Source organism: Triticum aestivum, chromosome 2B, assembly GCF_018294505.1.
Source record: "Triticum aestivum cultivar Chinese Spring chromosome 2B, IWGSC CS RefSeq v2.1, whole genome shotgun sequence".
Classification (NCBI taxonomy): domain Eukaryota; kingdom Viridiplantae; phylum Streptophyta; class Magnoliopsida; order Poales; family Poaceae; genus Triticum; species Triticum aestivum.
The window spans coordinates 786554240-786578197 of NC_057798.1; the positions used below are offsets into that span (position 1 = coordinate 786554240).

Sequence of the window (23958 nt, forward strand, 5' to 3'; positions counted from 1 at the left end):
CACTCTCAGAACCTTAAAATTATAAAAATACTTGAAAAGAATTTTTTTTTAAATGACTGAAATCTTAAAATGAGTGAAATCGGGTTTTGGAAATGAGAGAAATTATTTATTTAAATTCCATGAAATGAATGTTTTTGCAATGACTGAGTTTTTTGGTTGAATGACTTCAATATGTTTTTTAAATGACTGGAAATAAATAGTGGAACCTCTTATTTGAAATAAGTGAAATAAATGACTAATACCAATTCTTTAAAATGAATGAAACCAATTCTTGAACCGATTGAGATATGTGTTATGAGTGAATGAAAACGGTTTTCTAGGACAAGTGAAATTAGTTTCATGAGAAGAGTGAAATTAATTTTTGAATTGAGTGAAACCATTTTTGAAAATAAGCAAAATCAGTTGTATGGAATGAGTGAAATTAGTTTACTCAACTGTTTGAAATCAATTTCATGAATAGACAAAAATCTGTTTTTGAAAAGGAGTGAAACTTCTTATTTTAAATATAATTGAAACTGAAACAATATTGAAAAATGCATAATGAATTTTAAAGGCAATTCTTTAGTTTGGAGAGGGTGTATTTGTTGGTGTCAGTATTTTTCTTGTATAGTTTAGTAATAAGGACTTATTACTCTGAGCATGGCACACATCTTATAAAGTATTAATTGTTGGCTGTTTCTTTGCCGGTAGGTACTACAATGGTTGAAAACTTCACTTTGGGCCGTGAATACTATATCTCGCTTAAATCGAAAGTAGCATCCGTCCCGTCTAAAAGGTTCATGCATATGGGTCAGCCCCTTAGCGCGGTTGCTTGCTCACTAGCTCGCTGAGTCCTTCGCTCGCTAGTTATATGTCTTGGTTTTGTCAGTTTTTTTCTTATTTTTTTCTCTTGGTTTTCTTTCATTCCTTCACCAGTTTTCAATTTTCTCATCGTTTTTCTTCGTTTCTTTCACACTTTGTATAAGTTTTTTTCTTTTTGTTTTTTTTATTTTACTTGTTTTTTTTTTGCTTTCCTTTCTTTGTTTTTCTTTGATTTGCATTTATATTTTTTTTTTGCTTTCCTTCATTTTCTTTGCACATTTTTTATATATCAGGAACATTTTTATATACACGTTTTACATTTTCACAATACATGATTACTATTTTTGACAACTCCTATTTTTTTGTCCATTTTTTCCATCCACATTTTACAATTTTTGTGTACACCATGAATATTTCCTATACAGACAATTAAAATTTTGTAAATACATTACTAATATTTTTTAAACATATATGTTTTATGGTTCTTTTTATATACATATATCTTTTTTGTGTACATGTTTTCATTTTGCAAAAGAATATTATTTTTCAAAAACATATAGTTTTTAATTTCTACCTTTTCTATACCTTTTAATTTTTTTGTATACATCAGGAACAGTTTTATTTACATGTTTTACAATGTTAAAGTACATAATTAACATTTTTAAAACAAATATTATTTTCCTAGCTAGTTTTTCATAAACATTATACATTTTTTGTATACACTGAAAATATTTTTCTATACATCATTACCATTTATTAAATGCATTATAAACATTTTTTAAACAATATGGAAAATTTATTTATTTCTAAGATTTTCCACACACTTTGTACTTTCTTTACATACGCATATAACATTTTTTAAATGGATGACTTTGAACTTTTTTTATGTAAAGTGATTTTTATAATAGATAAATTCATACTATTTTAGAATAAAATAAAAAATAAAAAACTGAAACAATAGAATTGAATGCAAAAATGTTAAACAAAAAGTGAAAGAATAAAAAAAGGAAGAAGGCCTGTGGCCACGCTTGGCTGGTCTAATCGGGCGGCTACCTGAAGCGAGATCCCCTTTAAAAAAAAGCTACCTGAAGCGAGACATCCTATAGTCTTGTGTCAGGCGAGGTATAGGCATGTTTGCACTAGACGGGTCCTGCACAAATTTCACGTGTCGTTGTGTCTGTTTACACGGAAAACAAACAAAGACATTTATCAAAAAAAAAGACAAAACTCAGAAATAAAACAAGGAAAACAAATGCGCACCCCACACTCTTGTGGGTTTGACTCTCTGTTTCGTACTAGTGATCACTACAACTTGTTTTCAATGCTTTTTTTGGCGGGGTTTTTTGCGGTTTTGTGTTTGTTTTGATTATATTTTCCTTTGTGGTTTTTTGTGTGGGTTTGATTGTAGTTGTTTTTTCCTTTCTTCTCAGTAGTAAAATCGTGTTTGTTTTCTTCTGTGTATGTAGTCATTCTAGAAAAATGATTGTTTCTTCTATACATGGTGCATTTACTTCTTTAAGCACGATGAATATTTTTGACATGATGACATTTTTGCCCGTTTGTTTAAAAATATTAATTTAATTGTACAAAAATTTCGCAGGCTTTCTAAGCAATGTTCTTGTAACTAAATTAAAATGCAAAATTTATTTATTTTCCTGTGTGATGAGCATTTTTTAAAAGTGTTAATGTAAACATGTACAGACCTTTTAAAAAGATATGTTTGTCATGCACAACATACTCATCTTCTACGGGCATATGGCTTGAGTGGTGAGTTGTCTCTTATCAAACACTCACAAAAAAAGGCTTATTTTGATGTTCTCGAGAAGTAATAGTGTGCTTATTTTGCTTGATTAGTTACTCTGCTTCTTCATCACAACACAACTATAGCCTATTTTACCATTTGGCTGATTAATATTTTTTAATATTATCCCCCATCCCATTACAAAAATAAACTTGGCACAACACATTTCAGTAAGCAGACATGCAAACATAGTTGCGAGATCTACAATTCTGCAACCTGAAGAACAAAATTTAGGACAACATGTTTTAGTAATGCAGGTGGCTGGTGATCGTATTGCTGATAATGAAGCACACCTTATATTATATATTATTATCATCTATGCGAGTAAATTTCTTACAACATTTTAGGTCTTTGTCGTTGGGATTATTATATGTGTACACATAACTCATCAACTAGGCATCATCTATTACACAGATTAATGCCTCTCACGCTTCAAGCATGAGTGTGTAGCTGATTCATCATTTCGTGTTGTTTAGCATGAATAATATGAACACTGGTACGATGAGTTGATGTGTATGAAGGAGCTTTGCACGTCATGTGTTTTATGCTTGCATCCTCCCTCTATATAATCTCACCAAGTAACTCTGGTTCTATCCATGGGAAGCCCATCATGAATCTCCTGGTGAAGACCATGTGGTTGTATTTGAGACATTGGAGAAAACCAAAGTAAATACTACATTGTTTTACACGTGTGTCACAATACACACAAAATGCTTCCCAGGCCCTTAGGTGCTCCTGGGACGCCTGCTGGACACTTAGGGGCTCGGGATGTTGTTGTTGTGCATTCACAGAACCAGCCCCTGGTGCAGCTTGTTGTAGATGCCCATGTGCAGGAGCAAGACCAAGCTCCCCTGATGTGTGCTGCTTCGGGGAGTGAGCAGCAGCAGAAGCTTGATGGGAAGGCCATGGACCTGGTGATTGCTTCTACGCAAGATGGCCGCGAGGGTGCTGCTGATGTAGGCGTACATTGGCGTGCTCTGGTTGCGGCAGGAGTCTAGCGCTGGAAGAAGCTTCATCGGGAAGAACATGACGAGAAGGACATGGTGCAGGCTGCATGTGTTAAACATGCGGTTTTTGGTATCCCCACTCCGCCAAACAGCAGAAGCGAACTCTTCAATCGCAAGATGGCTTTTGCTGCTATGCTAGAGAGCACCGGGGAAGCAAGAAACGCTCTCATGATGACCAAGATAATCTGGTGTTCAGTATGAATAGCACTAGTTCTGAAAGTTTTGAGTTTAGGGGTGCTATGGACGTGAGTGTGTCTTGTAAAAGAGTGTGTGGTGAGAGAGTTGGTATTGTTGTAGGCATAGATGGGTCTACTATTCATGTAACTGAAGAAGTAGATGGGGAGTGGAGGAGGTTCAGGACAAAAGGAGAGAGTCTGTAGGGGATGGAAAAGATGTAGGAGGTACTACCAAGGAAGCTACCGGCCTGGGGCCGCCGGTCAACTGACGGGCGCGCTTGATGACGTCCGTCAGGAGCCATGAAAATAATTAGCTGGAACTGCCGAGGTTTGGATCAACCCCGGATAGTCCAAGAACTTGTGTGCCTCTCGAAGACACACCAACCCAACATTATATTCCTTTCCGAAACAAGAAAAAATAAAGAGTATGTTGAGAGTTTGCGCTATCGCTTGGGTATGAAAAATGTGTTTTCTGTTTCTGTTCCACGCAAAGGTGGTGGTGTAGCGGTTTTCTGGGATGGCCTTCATACATTGCAGCTGAATAAATATGGTGAACATTTTATTGACATGTACGTTTGCAAAGAAGATGGCTCTAAGTGGAGAAGTACCTTTGTCTATGGTGAACCAAAGGCGAGTCAAAGGTATGTTATGTGGGATCTGTTAAGGCAAATTAAACCGCTTGGAGCCGGACCTTGGTTTATGGTTGGCGATTTTAACGAAGCTATGTGGCAAAATGAGCATTTTTCTCGTAGTAAGAGGTCAGCGAAGCTTATGGCAAATTTTTGTGAGGTTTTATCTGATTGTAATTTATTTGATTTGGGATTTACTGGAGTTCCTTGGACTTACAATAACAAGCAAGAAGGTCACAAAAATGTAAAAGTGCGTCTTGATCGCGCGGTGGCTTGTCCTCAGTGGTCGTCTATGTATCCTAATTGCAAGGTCTCACATATTATCAGCTCAAGGTCAGACCATTGCCCTATTCTTATTCAATTGATGGGTGATCCTCTTTCTGGTATGTTTAGTAAACATCTGAAATATGAAGCGTATTGGGAAAGGGAGGCTGTGGCGCTGAAAGATCAAATCGAATTATGTTGGAATAAAAGTACACATGTCAGTGACTTGGGAGATGTGGCAAACAATCTGGATGCCCTTATGAAGTCCCTTCATGGGTGGAGCAGGGACCATATAGGTTATTTACCAAAAAAGCTTGAAACGGCGCGGAAAAGATTAAATGTTCTCTACAAAAGAAATGACCATTCTGCTATGTTGGAGAGAAAGAAAATCCTCGGGGAGATGGATGAGCTCTTGATGAAGGAAGAAAGTATGTGGAAACAGAGATCGTGCTTGGACAAAATGAAATGGGGTGATAGGAATACAAAATTCTTCCAGAGAAAGGCCACTTGGAGAGCAAAGAAGAATAATATCTCTGCCCTCAAAAGGAGCGATGGGTCTCTTTCTAATGACGTGGAAGAGATCAAAGGTATTACAAACTCCTTTTTTAAGCATTTGTATTCTTGTGATAATACGGTGGACCCTTCTCGTATTATACCCCTTGTGAAACCTCTGGTGAATGATGAGATGAACGAGGATCTTTGTAAATCTTTATCTGAACAAGAGATCAGTTATGCTCTTTTTCAAATTGGTCCATTGAAGGCTCCGGGGCCAGATGGGTTCCCAGCGTGGTTTTTTCCAGAGGAATTGGGGCTTTCTGAAGGAAGATATTGTACGTGTTGTTCAACAGTTCTTTATTTCTGGATGCATGCCGGAGGGGGTTAATAATACAACTATTGTACTCATTCCCAAAGTGAAAAATCCTCGGTCAATTAAAGATTTTCGGCCAATTAGTCTGTGCAATGTCATATATAAAATTATATCCAAGTGTCTTGTTAACAGACTGAGGCCGTTGTTGGATGGTATGATCTCTCCTACCCAAAGTGCCTTCATTCCTGGAAGATTAATTTCTGATAATGCTCTTATAGCTTTTGAGTGTATGCATCTTTGAATACCCAAAAAGATGGCAGGGGTGAATTTTGTGCGTACAAATTGGATTTAGCTAAGGCTTATGATCGTGTGGACTGGAAATTTTTGGAAAGTATGCTTCGTGCATATGGTTTTGCTCCAACTTGGGTTAAGTGGATTATGGCCTATCTTACGTCAGTGAATTACTCAGTGCGTTTCAATGGCCAACTGTTGGACTCTTTTCAACCTTCGTGAGGTCTCAGGCAGGGGGGTCCTTTATCTCCGTACCTGTTTTTGTTTGTGGCCGAGGCCCTTTCGCTGTTACTCAATGATGCTTCCACGAGTGGGGCAATCCAGCATTTCCAGTTGAACAGACATGCTCCAGGTATATCGCATTTATTATTTGCTGATGATAGCCTTCTATTTTTTAAAGGTTCTCTTGAGCAAGCTTTGGCCATTAAACATATCTTGACGACTTATGAGGAGGGAACGGGGCAATTATTAAGCCCAGAGAAATGTTCCATTTTATTTGGTAAAAGGTGTAGTATGGAAGACCAGGTGGCTATTTTCGTGGTTCTCAAAATCACCTCTGATGGCTTTGAGAACAAATATCTTGGTTTACCTGTGCCAGAAGGACGTATGAAGGCGGGAAAATTTCAGTCTACAAAAGATAAAGCGCTAAAGCGAGGTTCTGACTGGATAGAAAAATACGCCTCTAGTGGGGTGAAGGAAATCCAGATTAAATCATTCATACAGGCTCTCCCGGTCTATGCAATGGGCATTTTTAAATTTCCTGCATCTCTTTATGAAGAGTTATCCCAGATCATTAGGAACTTTTGGTGGGGTGATGAGGAGAACAGAAAGAAAACTCATTGGCTAGTGTGGGATAAGATGATGAGACCCAAAGGTGAAGGAGGTATGGGCTTTCGAGATCTAAGATTATTTAATCAAGCTCTTCTCGCAAAACAAGCCTGGCAATTGTTGGTTTTTCCGGACTCATTATGTGCAAAGGTGATGAAAGCAAAGTACTATCCTCATGGGCACCTTCCCTCAGGTGACATCGACTACTTGGCAAGGTATTATGCATGGTCTTGAACTGCTGAAAAAAGGTATCATTTGGAGATTTGTCGATGGCACGAGTATAAATATCTGGAGGGATAATTGGTTGCCTAGAGATTCGGGTCTTCAAATTTCTGCAAAAAAGAATAGAACCAGACTTAGATGTGTGTCTGAGCTATTCATGAGGGGCTCTAACAGTTGGGATGAGAATCTAATCAGGCATTTGTTTTATTCTTATGATGCCGAGGAAATCTTAAAGTTACGTATTTCGATTGTAGGCGAGGAAGATTTTATTGCTTGGCACTGTGAGAAAAATGGAATGTTCTCGGTTAAAAGTGCGTACAGGCTGGCGCTGAATTTGAAGGACAATAAGAGTGAGACGGGGAGCTCTAGTGATGCTGTGAATGGAGAAAGGAGGCTTTGGAACATTATTTGGAAAGCTCAGGTCCCTCAATAAGTTAGAATTTTTGCTTGGCGTGCTGCTACTAATAGTTTGGCGGTTCAAGTTAACAGGATTAAACACCATCAAACTACCATTGGCTTATGTTCGATTTGTGCCGTCGAAGATGAATGTGTGTTTCATGCTCTTGTGAGATGTCCCAAGGCGCGGGCGCTCCGTTTGGCGGTAAGGAAGGTATGGAACTTACCAGATGATGAGATATTCAATTTTTCGGGGCCGGATTGGCTACTTATTTTATTGGAGCAGTTAACGTCGCCGGTGCGTGAGCAAGTTATATTCATGTTTTGGAGGGCATGGCACCTGAGGAATGACTTGATCTTTGGTAAGGGAAAGGAAACTATCTCTACCTCTGTGAGCTTTATTCAAAACTACCGGGGATCCTTCTCGTCCTGTCATGCCAATAGGAAGATGGAGGTTACCAACAAAGGTAAGGAAAGGGTCGATGGGTTTTATGATACCATTGAAGTGAAAGAAAAAGTTGTGAATTGGCAGCCACCCGACCCGGAGTCCATTAAGATTAATATTGATGCAAGCTTTGTGGAGGCCATTAGCTCTGCGAGTGTGTGAGTGGTTGCCAGGAATTATTTGGAAGAAGTGATCATTTTTTCATGGGATTATATTGAGGTTTGCAATAGCGTGGATGAAGCGGAGGCCGTGGGAGAACTTGAGGGCCAGGCCTAGTGCGGCAAAGCTCTGCCCACACGACTGGACACATGTTTGCATACGTAACCAACTGATGACTCACCTAGGGTGAACATCGCCATGCCCGTGCCTGACTTTGTACACGATGAGCACCGAGTTCTCCAAGACACTGGACAGCTGGACATATATATGTGTAGCTTGCATATTGTTTTGGAAACCAAAAACTTATTATAACTTGCTATTAGGATATGAAGTTGGGCAGTAAAATCGTTGACATAATTCCACATGACCTGCAACTGGCCTTGTATCAAAATTTATTTTCATGTTTTTTTTAGTTAGCTTCCTATGGGTGCTTGACTGCTTGTACATATAGACGAAGGCAGGATACCAAAAACTAACGATTCTGGCATACTTGAATATAAATGTACCGTATAGCATAATCTCTCATCACAACTTACAAGTAATAACATAACACATTAGTCTGACATACCACAAGAAAAAAAAACTTTGTTTCAAAATAATTGTAATCTGATCAATTAAGTACCAAAATCTCTGATCATACTATTCCACTGTATCATCCCACGACACCCGAAATTTCTCATGCCCACCTTGCCCATGTATATGCAACCTTCTATTTAGCATGTATCAATACAATCTAACCACCGAACTCAACATTCAGACACCCATATATGTATTTCAAGCACAACAAAAGTCACAACAGATTCAACTTCTACGTGAACATGCCAACGCTGGTGAAGCTCTCTTATAAAATACTCGCAAAGCCTACCGCCTATACTGAATTAGATATTGCACATTGACTTGTCCAAGTATCATTGGTGCCTGTTGTCGAAGCACTTGTGTTGATGTCCTCTACAGCAATTTAGATTGGCTGAAGTCAGGTGACTTAGTGTACTGTCATGTGGGCCAGTTGGTTTGCGGCCCCATACGTCAGTGACCCTAAATCTCAGCGAATCCGAGCCCCCTCTAGAGGTAGTAGTACACCTATTTTCCTTGGTTCCTTCGTTGCCTATTTACACAACCACGTGAAGCAGATCTGAGGAAACAACATTAAACAGAAGCTCTAATATAGCTGATGCCCGATTAACACGCTAATGAATGCCATAAATAATAAGTTATACAACACAACAAAGTAGGTTAACAATGTCCTCTAGGAGTTCAATCGGTTCTAAGGAAAACAAACATGATATTGCTAATGACTTCCACCATTCGATCAAACAATGGGCAAAACCAAACCCTCCAACATATTTCACCGAGAAAAAGAAACAGATTTTGTCACTCAGAAAGAAAACCCACCCTCCGAAATTCCATGCAGATTAGCTGAAGATGTCAGAGGTCAGAACTCATAATAACTACTCCCTCTAATCCATAATAAGTGTTGTAATTTTGAACTAAGGTTGATCTAAACTTAGTTCAAAACTGCGACACTTACTCTGGATCAGAGTGAGTAGTAATAAAACAGAGAGCTGAAGAGCAAACATATTTGTTTAGTCGACCCATCAAAAGAGTGTGTGGAGAGTAGTGGAGGATAGTGAGGAGGTGAAGGATGTTGTGACTAACTACTTTGTAAACCTTTTCACCTCCCATGCAGGTACCCGTCTTGATGAGCTCTTGAGCCAAATTGAGCCACGAGTAACAGTCCCGATGAACAAGATGTTGGGCAAAGAGTTCACTAGAGAAGAAATTTTTGAGGCCTTGCAAAGCATTGGGGATCTAAAAGCACCGGGACCAGATGGCATGCCTTCCATCTTCTATAAAAACTGTTGGGACATCGTTGGCGATAAAGTAGTTGCGGAGGTGCTAAATGTCTTTAATGGAGGGCCTATACCAGTGGGCTGGAATGAGACTTGTGTGGTGCTTATCCCGAAGGTAAATAATCCAGAGAGCATGAAGGACCTTCGACCAATCAGTCTTTGCAATGTGGTGTACAAGTTGGTGTCAAGGGTACTATCTAACCAGTTGAAACAGATCCTACCCGATATCATCTCATCAAATCAAAGTGCCTTTGTTTTGGGACGTTTGGTTACAGATAACATCATGATTGCCTATGAATGTACACACTATATGCAGAACAAACGTGGCGGAAAGGAGGGTTTTGCAGCGGTGAAGTTAGACATGAGCAAGGCATATGATGGAGTGGAATGGCTTTTTTATGAAAGAATGTTGAACAAGCTGGAGTCTAAGAGGAATGGATAAACAAGATCATGTTGTGTGTGACTTCAATTTCATACAAATTCTGAGTTAATGGGGAATGCACAGATGTTTTCATGCCTCAAAGGGGGTTGTACCAGGGTGATCCTTTATCGCCCTACCTCTTTCTGTTTTATGCAGAAGGTTTTTCTTCTTTGTTGAACAAGGCCAAGGTAGAGGGCACACTGAAAGGAATCCGCATTTGCAATGCATCCCCGAGTTTCAACCATCTACTATTTGCAGATGACTCACTAGTACTCATCTGCAAAATGTGCTAAAACTATATGAGGTTTGCTCGAGACAGATTGTGAATTATGACAAATCTTCGGTTATGTTCAGCAAGAACACGAGAGCAGAACAGAAAAATGAGGTGCTCCAAGCGTTAAATATTAGAGCCGAAGCTAAGACTGAGAGGTATCTTGGGCTCCCCATCTATGTGGGACAATCTAGGACAAAAATCTTAGAATACCTGAAGGATCGAATATGAAAAAATATTCAAGGGTGGAAAGAAAGGCTCCTTTCAACGACAGGGAAGGATGTTCTTATTAAAGCATGCACGCAGGCCATCCCGACATTTGCCATGTCCTGCTTTGATCTTACGAAAACGCTATGTGAAGAGATTGGAATGATGATATGCAGATTTTGGTTGGTCTAGCAAGAAAAAAACAACACCATGCATTGGTTGGGTTGGGAGCTGTTAACGAAGCCGAAGAAGGAGGGGAGGCCTGGGCTTCCATGATATCTATGCATTCAACATTTGGCCATGCTGGCCCGACAAGCATGGCGTATGCTAGAAGCGCCAGAATCACTATGTGCACGTGTTCTCAAGGCACGGTATTTCCTGAATACTTCTATCCTGGAAGAGGATGCACACCCAGTGATTTCGTACACATGGAGGAGTATTTAAAAAGGGTTAGGGTTGCTAAAAGACGGACTTATTTTTCGGGTAGGAGATGGCACATCTATCAACATTTGGAGTGATCCATGGCTTGGTCATGAGGGCAGGCAAACTCTAGTAACGGCAAGAGGGCAGTGTCTTCTCACTAGAGTTTGTGAACTTGTTGATCCTGGCACCCAAATATGGGATGATCACCTAGTGCGAGCGATCTTTAAAGAGGAGGATGCGAAGGTGATCCTAGCTACCCCAGAGACAATTTTGAGGATTCTTTTGCATGGCACTATGACAGCAAGGGCATTTTTCAGTCAAATCAGCCTACCAGGTGTATGTGCAACAAAGAGATGCGGGCCTGCCATCTTCTGCTAGTCTTGCACCAAGAGAGTGGGACTGGAAGGAGATCTGGAATCTCCCTTGCCAACCAAAAATACAACAATTCATGTGGTGTTTAGCGCATAACAGTCTGCCCCTGAAACTATCTATGAAAAGGAGGGGTATCAAGTGCGAAACCATTTCTGTCTGTTGCAGAAGAAGGGATGAGGATGGAGCACACTTATTTCTGAATTGCAAAATTGTCAAGATTGTGTGGCGTATTTTGCTTCTGGAGAAGGAACGCGTGTGTATGACTAATTGCAAAGATGCGGGAGAGCTGATGTTTTTTTGTTCTTAGGTTGCCGGAACAGAAAAGAGTACTGGTTACCTGTCTCTTGTGGCGATGGCGGACCTGGAGAAATAAAAATAATGTTGGAGAGAAGACAATACCGTTGGAGAACCTATAGCTGCAGAGATCAATCATTGGGCTAGTGATTCTTTGCCTTTTGCGCAAAACCTTGTATTGACACCCACCCCTGTCCCAGTTGTACATGTGTGGAAGAAACCTGAAGGAGACTGGCTGGAAATAAGGGCTCCTTTGATTCACAGGGTTTGGAAAGCGTAGGAATAGGAAATGTACAGGAATATGATGTACTGTCCAGTGAAATCCTACGTTGGGTAGCAAAATAGAGGATTTTTTCCATGAAGTGCAACCTAATGCTTGTTTTCCTGTGAAAATGAACTAAGGCCTCCTTTGATTTACAGAATTTTCCTAGGAATTTTACAGGATTGACATCCTCTGGAATTTTCCCTTTACATGTTGTTTGATTCACAGGATTGCATTCCTCAGGAACCAATCCTATAGGAACTTCTTAGTTCATTAAACTTTCGTGTCAATTGGAGTTCATTTGGTACCTAAACGGATTAATATGCGAACACTATATCTCCTTAAACCATCGTCATGACTTTCCCTAAAAACACGCACACACAGCGCATCCATATGCCTGACCGATCAATTTATTGATTTTTTTAGGTGTATCAATTTATCGATTTGTTTCTCTTTTTTGGTCATTATTTGTTTCTAGGATGTAGCATCTAGGCTGAACGGGCCTTGATGCCCACAAGGCATACGCCCCTTGATGGCCACGCTAGCCTATGAGGGATTTAATGTCACCCCGCCAAAAAAAAGGCCACTTCTGAAATGTGCACGAGACAATTTCTGGCTTGGTGGCGGCTACAAATCATCCGGCTAACTAACCGTCCGATCTGGTGCTGGTTGCCGTTTGATTTCACCAGCAGCTCGAATCTTCTCTCCTCTCATCCCGTTCAGTTCAACACCCCCGCGTGGGCCGCGCCTATGTACTCCACTGCGGCAACGAGGCCGTGCTGCCGCGGCATGTGCACTCGCTGAAACGCAAGCCGGAGCTTCTCCCTCAACTCCGGCGGCCGCTGCCGACGTGCTGCATTGCAACACCACTATTGATTGAGCAGCTCCCATGGCAGCCCCACACACTAACTTCATGGCAGCGCTGCGCCGCTCCATTATAGCACCGGCGAAGCTTCAATGGCCCACGCCGCGCTTCATTGAAACTCCGGCAGGCTTCAATGCAACTCCGGCGGCGCTCGTTGCACCTTCGGCGGCGCTTCAGTGCAACTCCGACGGTCCCGCCGATGCTTCATCGCAACTCCGGCGAACCCCCACGTGCTTCACCGTCGAACCCCCGCTCTGCTTCATCGCAACGCCGGCGAGCCCCCTCTGCTTCATCTGCTGCATGCAGCTCCCGCCGGCCATGGCAGCAGCTTCACCCTAGCCTTGCCTACAGCAGCGCGAGGTGAGCGGAGACAGCCATATGCAGCAGCGGTGCAACTGACACTAGGTGACGGCGGTTTGTAGCGGCGGTGCAGCAACGCGGTCGAGGTGATGGCGGCGGCGGTCTACAGCGACGGCGATGCGCTGGTGTGTGGTGCGGTGTGCTGGAGGAAGAAGAAAAAGGAAGAAAAAAAAAAGAGTGGCTCAACGCAACTGAGGAAGAGATAAGGGAAAAGGAAAGGATAAGGGAGGGAGGAGACAAGCGGCGTGTGGGGCTCATCGGGCGCTTGGCGCGCGTTGGAGTCCGACGGCTTACACAGACACAAAATCATCCGGTTTATTTAGAACGTTTGCCTTCTGGCTTTGCTGCAGGACTTTCTTGAGCCCATGATCGGCGTTTATTTTGAACTGCGCACCTGCTAGTTCTAGGAGCTAACCGCTGCTAAGAAAAAAAGAAAAACTGTGCATCAGGGTAGAGGGTACGTACGCACAAGTAGCTCCGCCCCCGGCGCATCGGTTCGTCGTTTTGCTAGGGAAGAAAACGGCAAAAGCCGTCCCTCCATGGCTCGAACCCTTCGCCCACGAGCAAATGAAACTTGTTTAATCCAGCCAGCACGGGCGTGTCTCCATCGGCCGGCTGGGCGAGCGGAGCCATGGCGCCCTTCGTCGTGATCGGCCTGGTGCTCGGCCTGGACCTCCTCGCCTTCGTCCTCGCCATCGGCGGAGAGCTGCCCCGGAGAGCGGTAAGTAATAAGTATGTACATATGCTCAGAAGCGTCGGGATTTTCTGATCGGGGAAAGTGCAGGATTACGTGAACGTGTTGGTGTTCGACGACGACCCCGAGAGGCCGTTCTGCCTGTACGGGCTGGGCACGGAGGCGTCGACGTGGTATGGCCCCGGCGCGATCGTCCTGCTGATGGCGGGGCAGGCCGTGGCCATGGCCGCCACCCGGTGCTTCTGCTGCGGCCGCGCGCTGTCGCCCGGCCGCTGGCGCTCCTTCTCCGGCCTCTTCTTCGTCCTCTCCTGGTAACCCACCAGTTAATTCGCCACTTCATTTCTTTTTTCGGGAAATTACTTGTACTATTCACGTAGCATTCGCTACAATAAAATTTACACCATCCCTAGCAAAATGCAAGATGTTTTTTTATGCCCTATACAAAACCAATAAACATCTTAGTACAGAGATAGTATTCGCTTCCATCTATATTAATTGTCGCTGATTTCGTACAACAAAGTTTGACGGCCTCATCATGGCCAAATTCTAGGCAAATCCTATTTGATGCATTTTACTCAAATCCTATTCTTGTTCGTTTTTTCTGGTTTTGTTCTGTTTTTCTTTTCATTTTTTTATCTTCATGGTATTGTTTGGTTTATTTCTCTGCTTTCTTTCCTTTTCACGGTTTTCTTGTTTTTTGTTTTTCCTTGTTTCTTTCTCTGTTTTCACTAATTTTTTAATTTTCTTTCTTCATTTTTATTTCTGGGTTTTTATTCATTTTCTTCTTTTTCCATTGTACATTTTTGTATGCATGCACCAGGAACATTTTTACATACACCTTTAACATTTTCCAAATAAACGATTATCATTGTTTTTTGAAAACTCGTATTGTTTTGATGTTTTTTTTACACATTGTACTGAATACAGCGCCTAGGCCCCACCTGGCTCAGCCTTTAGGCTCAAAACCTAGGCCCAGGCCCGGCTGGCAAGGTCGGGTCGTGTAGGGTCAGGCTGGTCGGGCCGAGTCTCCCATGGCCATGTATAACCAATACAAACAAACTAGCAAAATCATAATACCGACCAAGCCGCTCGTCCGCTTCTCTATAGCCACGGTGTGGGGAGGTCCTATTGGGCGCCTTCTGCGCCGGTTAAGGTTCCTGGTGCCCGCGCGCATCGCCTAGCGGGCTGGCCCAACAACCTCGCCAAAAAGCGAACCCGGTAGAAAAAAAATTGCGGGATGTGGGATTCGAACCAACGCGCCTAGGTACATAGGCAAAAGAAACGGTGAAGTAACAACTGCACCAGGACCGCCTACACGTCCATAACCCAACTTATTTAATACTTCTACTAGTACAACATGAACATAAATTCCGTACCATAAAAATAATTTCAGAAAAGGAAAACGTAAAAAAGAAAAAGGAAATCATAGATTTGTAATAAAAGTTCAATTTTAAAAAACGTTGGAATTCAAAAAAGTTCATCAGATTTAAAGAAAAACACGAATTAGAAGAAAAGTTAATCAATTCTAAAAAAAGTTCATCGAATTTGAAAAAATAGTTCATCAATTCTGAATATAGTTCACAAATTTCAAAAAAATTCATCGATTTTGAAAAAAAGTTCATCGAATTTTAGAAATAGTTCATCGGATTTGAGAAAAGTCCATAGAATTGGAAAAAGTTCATCGAATTTGGAGAAAGTTCATCGAAATGGAAAAAAGTTCAAGGAATTTCAAAAAAGTTCATCAAATTGAAAATAAGTTCATGCATTTTGAAAAGGAAAATAAGTTCATATGTTTGGAGGAAACGTTCGCAAATTACAAAAAGAAAAAAGGGATAGAGAAAAAAGAAAAAAGAAAAAAGAAAGGAAAGGAAAAAATATGTAAAAGAATAAAAGAGGAGAAACATTTATCTGAACACAACATGGTGTGGTGGCCGAGTGGTTACTGCCCCTCCGAGGAAACTTGACTTTGTAGGATTGAATCCCAGCGCATACACTTTTTTGCACAGTACAGAAAACAGACGAAAAAAATGAAACCGGGCCGGCCCATCTCGCGGGAGGGGCTGTGCGCCTGCAGGCGCCGGTTTGCAGAAACAACTATAACCGGCGCCTGCAGCGCCAAATAGGGAATACCCACGGTGTGCACCCGCGCCGGAAGCCTTTCGTTAGCAATGCGTGTTGCTCCCGGCAGCTCTCCACCATTTCCCAGTTGCATTTTTTCGGAGAAAAACCACGACTTTATCCAGTCGAAATAACAGTTACATCCCTTGGAGTATCTACAGCTGCACCTTACAATTTTGGGGCCTCAAACGTCCGTGGATAGTGATCGGGCAGGCCTCAAATTTGGCCATTTACAACCACAAACCCTATGTCCAAAATACATAATACATGCAAACACATGCACGTTGATCATGTTGGGCCGGATGGGCTATTTAGCAAGAATTGATCGGATGGTAACACCAAATAGCCGGGTTTCGGATGTTTAGTCCCACCTCACGGCATGAGGAGCTAGTCGACCGGTTTAAATAGCCAGGTCGTCTAGAAGCGATAAGCTTCGATCATCATTGTATCCTTTGTTAAGGAGATATACATCACTATCAATCTTCTCTGCTTAATAGAGAAGATTTATAGTCATGGTTTATCTCCTATACAAAGGGAATATTATTGTTTGCACAGCTCCTTTTGTGTGTATTTAATAATAAAATTTGATGAACAAAATATTAAAACTCTTTCATTATAGTAGGCTAATCAAGGGATATGAACGAGGTGAACTTGACACTCGATGAACAATCATCAACTGATGATATGCAATCTAGTGTCAAGCTATCTCGTTCGCAGAACGATAATTGATCAACCTATGCAACGAGGAGAATCTTGCCGCCATCCGCCGGCGCGACTATTTAACCCGGTTGGCGTCCGCCTCAGGCGGTGAGGTGGGACTAAAATTTGGGTGCAGAGATGAGAGAGGAAGGAGCTTTGGGTGGCTACAGGTGGGACCGCTATGACCTGGAGCGGGCAGCCCGGTCGCACCCGGGCACCCCCATATCCGCCCTGGATTTGGGCTTGATATTGGGGTGCCGGTCAGCCCGGGCGTTTGAGACCGGTTTGAGGCTCCCGTCTGGGCAGGTTTTTTGTGACCGGTCAGTGATCGGGCACTCCGCCCGGGCCTTTGAGGCAGATTTGGAGTGCCCGGGTGTAGATGCTCTTATGAGGAGACGTATAATTTCATCCATTGGCTCCTCAATCCAATCAAATGTCGGAGAAAATCTAGCCAACCTAGCAAGCTCATGAGCTACCTTATTAGCCTATCTATTACAAAAATCAAAACAAGAAATAGGAAGATCAAAAGCCAAATAATAACAATAGTCAAAAACTTCTGCCGCTGCTCCTGCCGTCTGTCATCCATTTTTTATTGTATCAATTACCGCCAAATTATAAGAGTTAATATAGAGACGATTACACATCGGCCTTTGCGCAAGGGATAGACCGAATCTAAGTGCCAGAGCTTCCGCCGTCAAAACATCTGCATGCCAATCTACTCTCCAATTCCCTCCCTGCAATGAGCCTTTATCATCCCTCAAGACCGCCCCATCCATAGCCTTAAGTAAGTCATGATCAAATGATGCATCAACATTAAGCTTCACAAAACCCACAGGTGGGTGAATCCAGCCCTCGCCCCCCCCCCCCCCCCCCCCCTCGCCCTTATAATAGAAACATTTGAAGAAGAAGCAGAACATAATTAGCCGCCGTGAGAGCAAGAATCCCTATAGCTATCTGGATAACATCTTGAATCTTCTCCTTAAGCACCCGCTTAGGCCTTTCCCACTACAAATACCAAGTGGTGATGGCAATCATCTCACACGCATTCTGGAGGCCCATGATATATAAATCTTGATCTGGCAAGTGAAGTAAAAATTTCAGGATAGCTTCACCGGCATAGATCAACTTCACAAGCTCTTTCAATATTTTGTCCAATACCAACCTTCTCAAAACCTCCTTAGCTTTCTGCAATTGAAACAAGAAATGTTTCGTATCTTATAGACCACAAAAACAAGATGTGCAAAAAGGCAAAATTTTCAGATGTCTATTGGCAAGCGTAACACAACATGGAAAAGTGTCGTGTAACATTCGTCAAATAAATATTTTCCCTTAATTTGCTAGGACTGAGCCTTATGCACCGCCGCTTGTGCCACCACTTCAACCAATGGGGTTATTATCATCTTCCAAAAAGACCGCTTAGAAACTGCGATCCTGACACAGCTAGCCCACAACCACTTACTGCTTCAACATTGGTGCTAAAGAAAGGCCCAAGGCCCAGGTGGTAAGAGGAAAAATTGTACCGTCTTCTTCGCTGGGAACAAGGAGCTCTAATGCTGTAAAAAAAGAACAAGGAGCTCTAATGACGTTTATCAGGGATTTGTGGCAGGAACGATTATCGTGCATACCTGTGTAAGGGGGCCTAAGTTTCGACGTCCCGAGGCGTCGGCCCAAACTGACCCACCACTCCCCCCCCCCCCTCTCAGGGTCGGCCCTGTACCGAAGCACACATCTTGATAAAATCCAACGACATCACAAATGGAATCATGCCTTCCGGTGTTTTTGTTGGATAGTCCTCAAAACCATTACTAAAACACTAGGTGCACAAATAAAGTATACAAGGAATAGCAACAGTTGGTCTTGTCTATTTATTGATTTATTTTTGAAAGCCAATTGTTGGGTCTTGATGCTTAGCACGACTTTAATAAAAGTTATGGCTATGTGCGCCCGAGAATGCAGAGGGATTAGAAGTTTTCTCGCAGAAAAAAGAAGTGGAGAGCCATGGTGGCTATGTGCACTCAAGAATGCAGAGGGATGGGAAGTTTTTTCGTAAAAGAAACGAGTGCAGAGGCAGGGAGGTTGGCCCTTCCTTTTCAAGAAAAAAGGTAGCTGCGGATTGAATATTTGCGTTTAGGTAAATCCAAAATTGTTACCTGCATTCCAACGCTAGCAGATTGCTTCGAATTGGAAGGATCATGAAGTAGGTGCTCTGAATTAAAGTGGGCCACGGTATGCAGGAATTACCCACCCCCACGGACCAGAATGAAACGGTGCAAAAAAAAATCCAGTTTAGCTAAATGGTAGTCGACTGATTTTTGAATCGGGGTCAGTCGATTTTTGAGGGTTCGCTGAAGTGAGCCGGAGGGAAGGAAGGAGAAGGAAGGGGCTCGCCGGAGGGCTACCCCATTATCTATCTTAGAGTTCAGAGTGGGGGCGGTGGTGGACGGCGTGGTGGGGCGGTTCGGCCGGCGGCATGTTTGGCGGTTCAGAAAGAAGAAGAGGCGAGGACGAAGAAGGTCCGGGCGCCACACAATCTTCATCCAACCGTCCATAAATTGAGTGGCCCTAATTGAAAAATCCAGTCCAGTGATGTGTAGCCTCTCCCGAAAGATTCGCACGCGAATGGCATGAGCGTCGAGCGTGGCGGTAGCAGACGGAAACAGAGCCATCGCCCCGCACGAAACGGCGGATCGCCGACGGCCGAAAGAGACGCGGACGCTCTAGGCATCTACCAGCATCGACCCCGTGCCGCGCACGCCGGAGGCAAGGCCCTGCCGCTGGCTGCTGACTGATCCAGCCGTCGTTTTCCTCCGGTGCGGTATACCCGCAGGGAAAAGGACCGCCCACCTCCGCCTCGACCTCCTCCTTCGATTCCTTGGAGCCCAGCGCCCACCCTTCGCTTTGCTCGCCAGCTACTCGCCACCGCAAAGCGCACCGGCGCGCGAAACGGGTATCGCCGTCGCCCGGAAGAACAACCACCTTCGCCGACGGACATCTGGCGGCCACCCGGCCGGCGCATCGGTCGGTACGTGCACAAAACGGCCAGAAGCACCCGGCAACCGATCGGATCCTTCGCTCGCAAGGAAAGGGAAGCTGTGGTCTAAACAAGACAGAAAGATGAGAAAGTGACAGCGAAATTGTTTCATCTCCAAGCCAGGACACCCGCCAGCTCGCCCCGGTGGAATCGTATAGGTGTATTCTACGAGTAATTTATTTGCTAATCACGCAGCCAGCAGAGTAGGCGGCGGCATCGATAGACTACACAGGCTACAGCCCAGCACGGCAATCAGTAGGGTGGCGAGAGGAAGAATACAAAGCGGGAGGGGACGTCGACCTCGGAAAGACCCACCCGGCAGTAGTGGCGAGCCACATCTCCGATGCGCATCGCCCCGCTTTCCCACCCTCCTCTTATCCCCCAAAGCAGAGGAAAGCCGGCGAGCTCTCCGTGCTCTGCTTAGCGAGTTCGATTCCATCCATCAGCCCATCCATCGATCGCCGGTGCGAGGCTAGCTAGCCAGGCAGCCAGCGGCGTGATCTGGTCTTGATCGGCCGGCGACCCCATGGCGTCCATCGTCGTGATCGGGCTGGTGCTCCTCCTCGACATCCTCGCCTTCGTCCTCGCCATCGGCGCCGAGCGCCGCCGGAGCACGGTGAGCAAGCCATCTCCTACCCAGTTCATCAAGTAGTATCTACGTGTTCGTACGTGCTCTGGCCAGAAGCAACGGGTTCTTGAATCTTGATTGGGGAAACTGGGCGCAGGCGCAACTCGGCGAGGCCGAGCCTGGCGGCAGGCGGTACTGCATGTACGACACGGACGCGTCCACCTGGTACGGCGTCGGCGCGCTCGCCCTGCTGCTGGTCGGGCAGGCCGTGGCCATGGCCGCCAGCCGCTGCTTCTGCTGCGGCCGCGCGCTCTCCCCCGGCCGCTGGCGCTTCTTCTCCGGCCTCTTCTTCGTCCTCTGCTGGTAATCTCGACCGATTCACCCACCACTCGTAGCTAATTATCTCGATCCGTATCCATGGTCGCTCCACAGCTTCTTGATTAGCATCTACTCCTGCTGCTTATTTGCTCGTGCAATTGCCCCCCTGTAGTTCGAGCCTTTTGCGGTCGTATACCTGATCGAGCGGTGCGCCGGTGCTAGTTAATTATTGCAAGCACCATCTGGATTCTGGGATATGTTTAATCAAACTTGTCGGTGTGCTATAGGCATTCGAGCGTATGTTTAATCACATTTGGATGTGACAGAGATGGACAGAAATAAGTACACAGTAGTAGTTGATTCCTAAACATGATAACATATAAACATGTCAAGGCACACTGTCAGTAGTACAGTTAGCTCTGCTCAACAAAAACTACAGCTAGGGATAAACTGTCGCTGAAATGAGTGAATCTACACACTAATACACGTCTATTTCATCAACAGTTAATTTTGAACGGAGGTTGTACAATCTAGACCGGTACCGACCCAGGTCGGTTGTTCCTTGCTCTCAAACTCTGAACTTGTGGGTATTATTGACTGTAATGTACACCCTCAGTATTAATGTTACACCCTCAATTTTCATTTACTTGGCACTTCGACCACGTTATTTGCTCTTAAATACTAGTACTTCCTCCATCCCAAAATAACTATCTTAAGGTTACTAGTATAACTTTGTACTAAAAGTTAAGACACTTATTTTTGGACAGAGGGAGTACTTGACATGCTAGGATAATACTCACCAAATTTTGGTGGGCTCATCTCACATTGGTTTATGGTTCATAAATGTCATTATATCCTTTGACCATACCACACTAAACTAACCCGAATGACTCTCTGCACTGCCGTACAGAATAACGTAGTATAAGCACACAACATTATTTTTTTTGGTTTCCTATAACTCTGTATGTTCAGCACACTGTTAGTGTAAGTACAGTTTTGAATAGCAATGACTCTGTCGACAGGGTCGGTAAAACAGAGTACAGTTTTGAATAGTCTGCAATGCAGTTTCCTAACTCTGTTCAGCACACTATAAAACAGAGTACAGTTTACACCAGCAACGACTCCGTCGGCAGTTTCTTTCTGGAAATCTATCTGAACTTCTGAATTTGCAGGCTGACGTTCGTGATCGCGGAGGTGTGCCTGCTGGCGGGGTCGGTGCGGAACGCGTACCACACCAAGTACGTGAGCGGCTACTACGACGGAGGGGCGCTCCCCTGCGCGATGCTGCGCAGGGGCGTCTTCGCCGCCGGCGCCGCCTTCGCCTTCCTCACCACGCTCTTCGTCATGCTCCACTACGTCTTCTACTCCAAGGCCCGCGCCGCGCCCCCGCCCATCATCAACGGCGGCGGCATCGGCATGACCCGCATCTGATCCGTCCCTGTGGCTCTGATCTGACCGTGGAGCGATGCCTGTTCGTGTCGTGTGTTGTAGGATAAGTGTGGGGTGAATGTGTGGCTCTGTGTGCCGAGAACAGATTGTGCGTGGTTGCTAGTGTTAGTGAACAGCTGAATAGATCATGTGGGGTTGTGGAGTGTGCGTAGAAGAGATCAGTCTGTTTGTCTAAGTATTTTACATTCGTGCGCCTTATATTTACTGTATTTTATCTGTCAAAGGGCAAAGATCATATCTTAAAACCTACAAATCCTTACAAAACCATCTTTGAAAAACAGAAAATTGCACACATGTCCTTAGCGAAGCCAGTAACATGTTTTTATTTTTTTGCCAAAAAAGTTTTGATTTACTCATCTTCAATCATGGCAGTATAGAAAAAAATAAAAAATTAAATTAAATTCAAATTCGTAGAACACCTACCGATGACTAGAAGCACTGAAGCGAACCGGAAGCGCCCGCCGTCATCGCCCCTCCCTCGCCGGAGCCGGGCAAACCTTATTGTAGTAGATAGTCGGAAAGTCGTTGTGCTAAGATCTCATAGGACCAATGCACCAGAACAACAATCGCCGCCGAGGAAAAGTAGCATATATCAGAAGGATCCAACCTAAAGACACACGAACATAGACGATTGACGACCAGATCCGAGCAGATACACCAAAAAGATAAATCCACCGGAGACATACGTCCACACGTCCACCGACGATGTTAGACGCACCACCGGCACGGGGGCTACGTGGGGAGAACCTTATTCCAACTTCAGGGAGTCACCGTCATCTGAGTAGGACACAAACCTAACAAAAAAACTCAAAGAAACGTTAAAAAATGGATCTCTCCCGCCGGCAAGGGTCGGGATCCACCGCGACCCCATGGTTCTAAGGCCACTGGAGACAAGGCGGACCGGTGACAGAAAATTGCTAGTCAAAACCAAAATACGCCAGCGGACAGTGATCTCAGAAACAGATTGTCGTCCTGGAGAAATAGTGTTTGAGAGGGCTGGACAACAACCCTTGATCTGGAAAGAGCTAAACTCACCAACTACTCGCAAACTTCACCAAGCAGAGAAGTGCGCGGCAGTTGCCCATTCCGCTGGGCGACACCTTTGAAGGCAGATATGCCGTACACCGCCGTCACCCGGAAACCTTACCCGAACCCTAAGATACCTAACTCAAAGCTTAAAACAGGCTACTCTATTTTTCTGTACATACCGGGAAGTGTAGCAGGCTTCCCAAGCTTTCTCGTTGCTTATTTTATCTGAATCATCACATTAACCCTCTACTTGACAAAAATTACAGTCAATTTACCATTGCAATCCTTCCAATTTTCCTCTTCCCAAACCGCTTTCACCATTTTACTGAAACATTGGCGAGCTAGAGCGGCATTGCTGCGGTTAAAGCGGACATGAGCAAGGCTTATGACCGAGTCGAATGGGAGTTCCTACGAGCCATGTTGTGTAAGTTGGGCTTCGGGAATCACTGGGTGGAACTCATCATGAAATGTGTTACTTCTGTCCGGTACCAAATCAAGGTCAATGGAGTTCTAACACAACAATTCAGTCCATCTAGGGGTCTCCGCCAAGGCGATCCTGTATCGCCGTACCTTTTTGTTATGTGTGCAGAAGGATTATCCACACTTCTTCATGATGCTGAGAGGGCAAGAACGTTAACCGGAGTTAAAATCTGTCAAGCAGCCCCGGTTGTCTCCCATCTCCTGTTTGCTGACGACTCGGTGCTGCTGCTTAAAGCGGATCAAGCGGAGGCCACAGAGCTACGAAGGGTCCTGGATTTATATGAGAACTGCTCGGGCCAGTGCATCAACCTTGAGAAATCTGCCATCATGTTCAGTCCGAATACATCTGTGGATAGCAAGAACACAGTAAAGGGTGCACTTCAAATTTCAAGCAAGTCCTGGAATGACAAATACCTTGGC

General features: G+C 44.1%; 1 protein-coding gene across 2 annotated transcripts; it reads left to right on the top strand.

Moving 5' to 3' along the window:
* Positions 1-13383: 13383 nt before the first annotated feature.
* On the top strand, positions 13384-22252 carry LOC123047411 (uncharacterized). Of its 2 annotated transcripts, none has more exons than XM_044470958.1 (3): positions 13384-13873; positions 13937-14157; positions 21753-22252. In XM_044470958.1, exons 1-3 carry the CDS (start codon positions 13784-13786, stop codon positions 22009-22011), a joined length of 570 nt encoding a protein of 189 aa, XP_044326893.1. In that variant the 5' UTR covers positions 13384-13783; the 3' UTR covers positions 22012-22252. The 2 variants fall into 2 exon arrangements, with proteins under 2 accessions (XP_044326893.1, XP_044326894.1); XM_044470959.1 differs by lacking the exons at positions 13384-13873; positions 13937-14157 and adding exons at positions 19539-20310; positions 20420-20625.
* Positions 22253-23958: the final 1706 nt, after the last annotated feature.

Excerpts from the sequence above, each read along its gene's own strand:
- LOC123047411 (XM_044470958.1), top strand. The coding sequence starts at position 13,784 with ATGGCGCCCTTCGTCGTGATCGGCCTGGTGCTCGGCCTGGACCTCCTC. Across the intron at positions 13,874-13,936 it reads GAGAGCTGCCCCGGAGAGCG|GATTACGTGAACGTGTTGGT; the intron begins GTAAGTAATAAG and ends GGGAAAGTGCAG. Across the intron at positions 14,158-21,752 it reads CTCTTCTTCGTCCTCTCCTG|GCTGACGTTCGTGATCGCGG; the intron begins GTAACCCACCAG and ends CTGAATTTGCAG.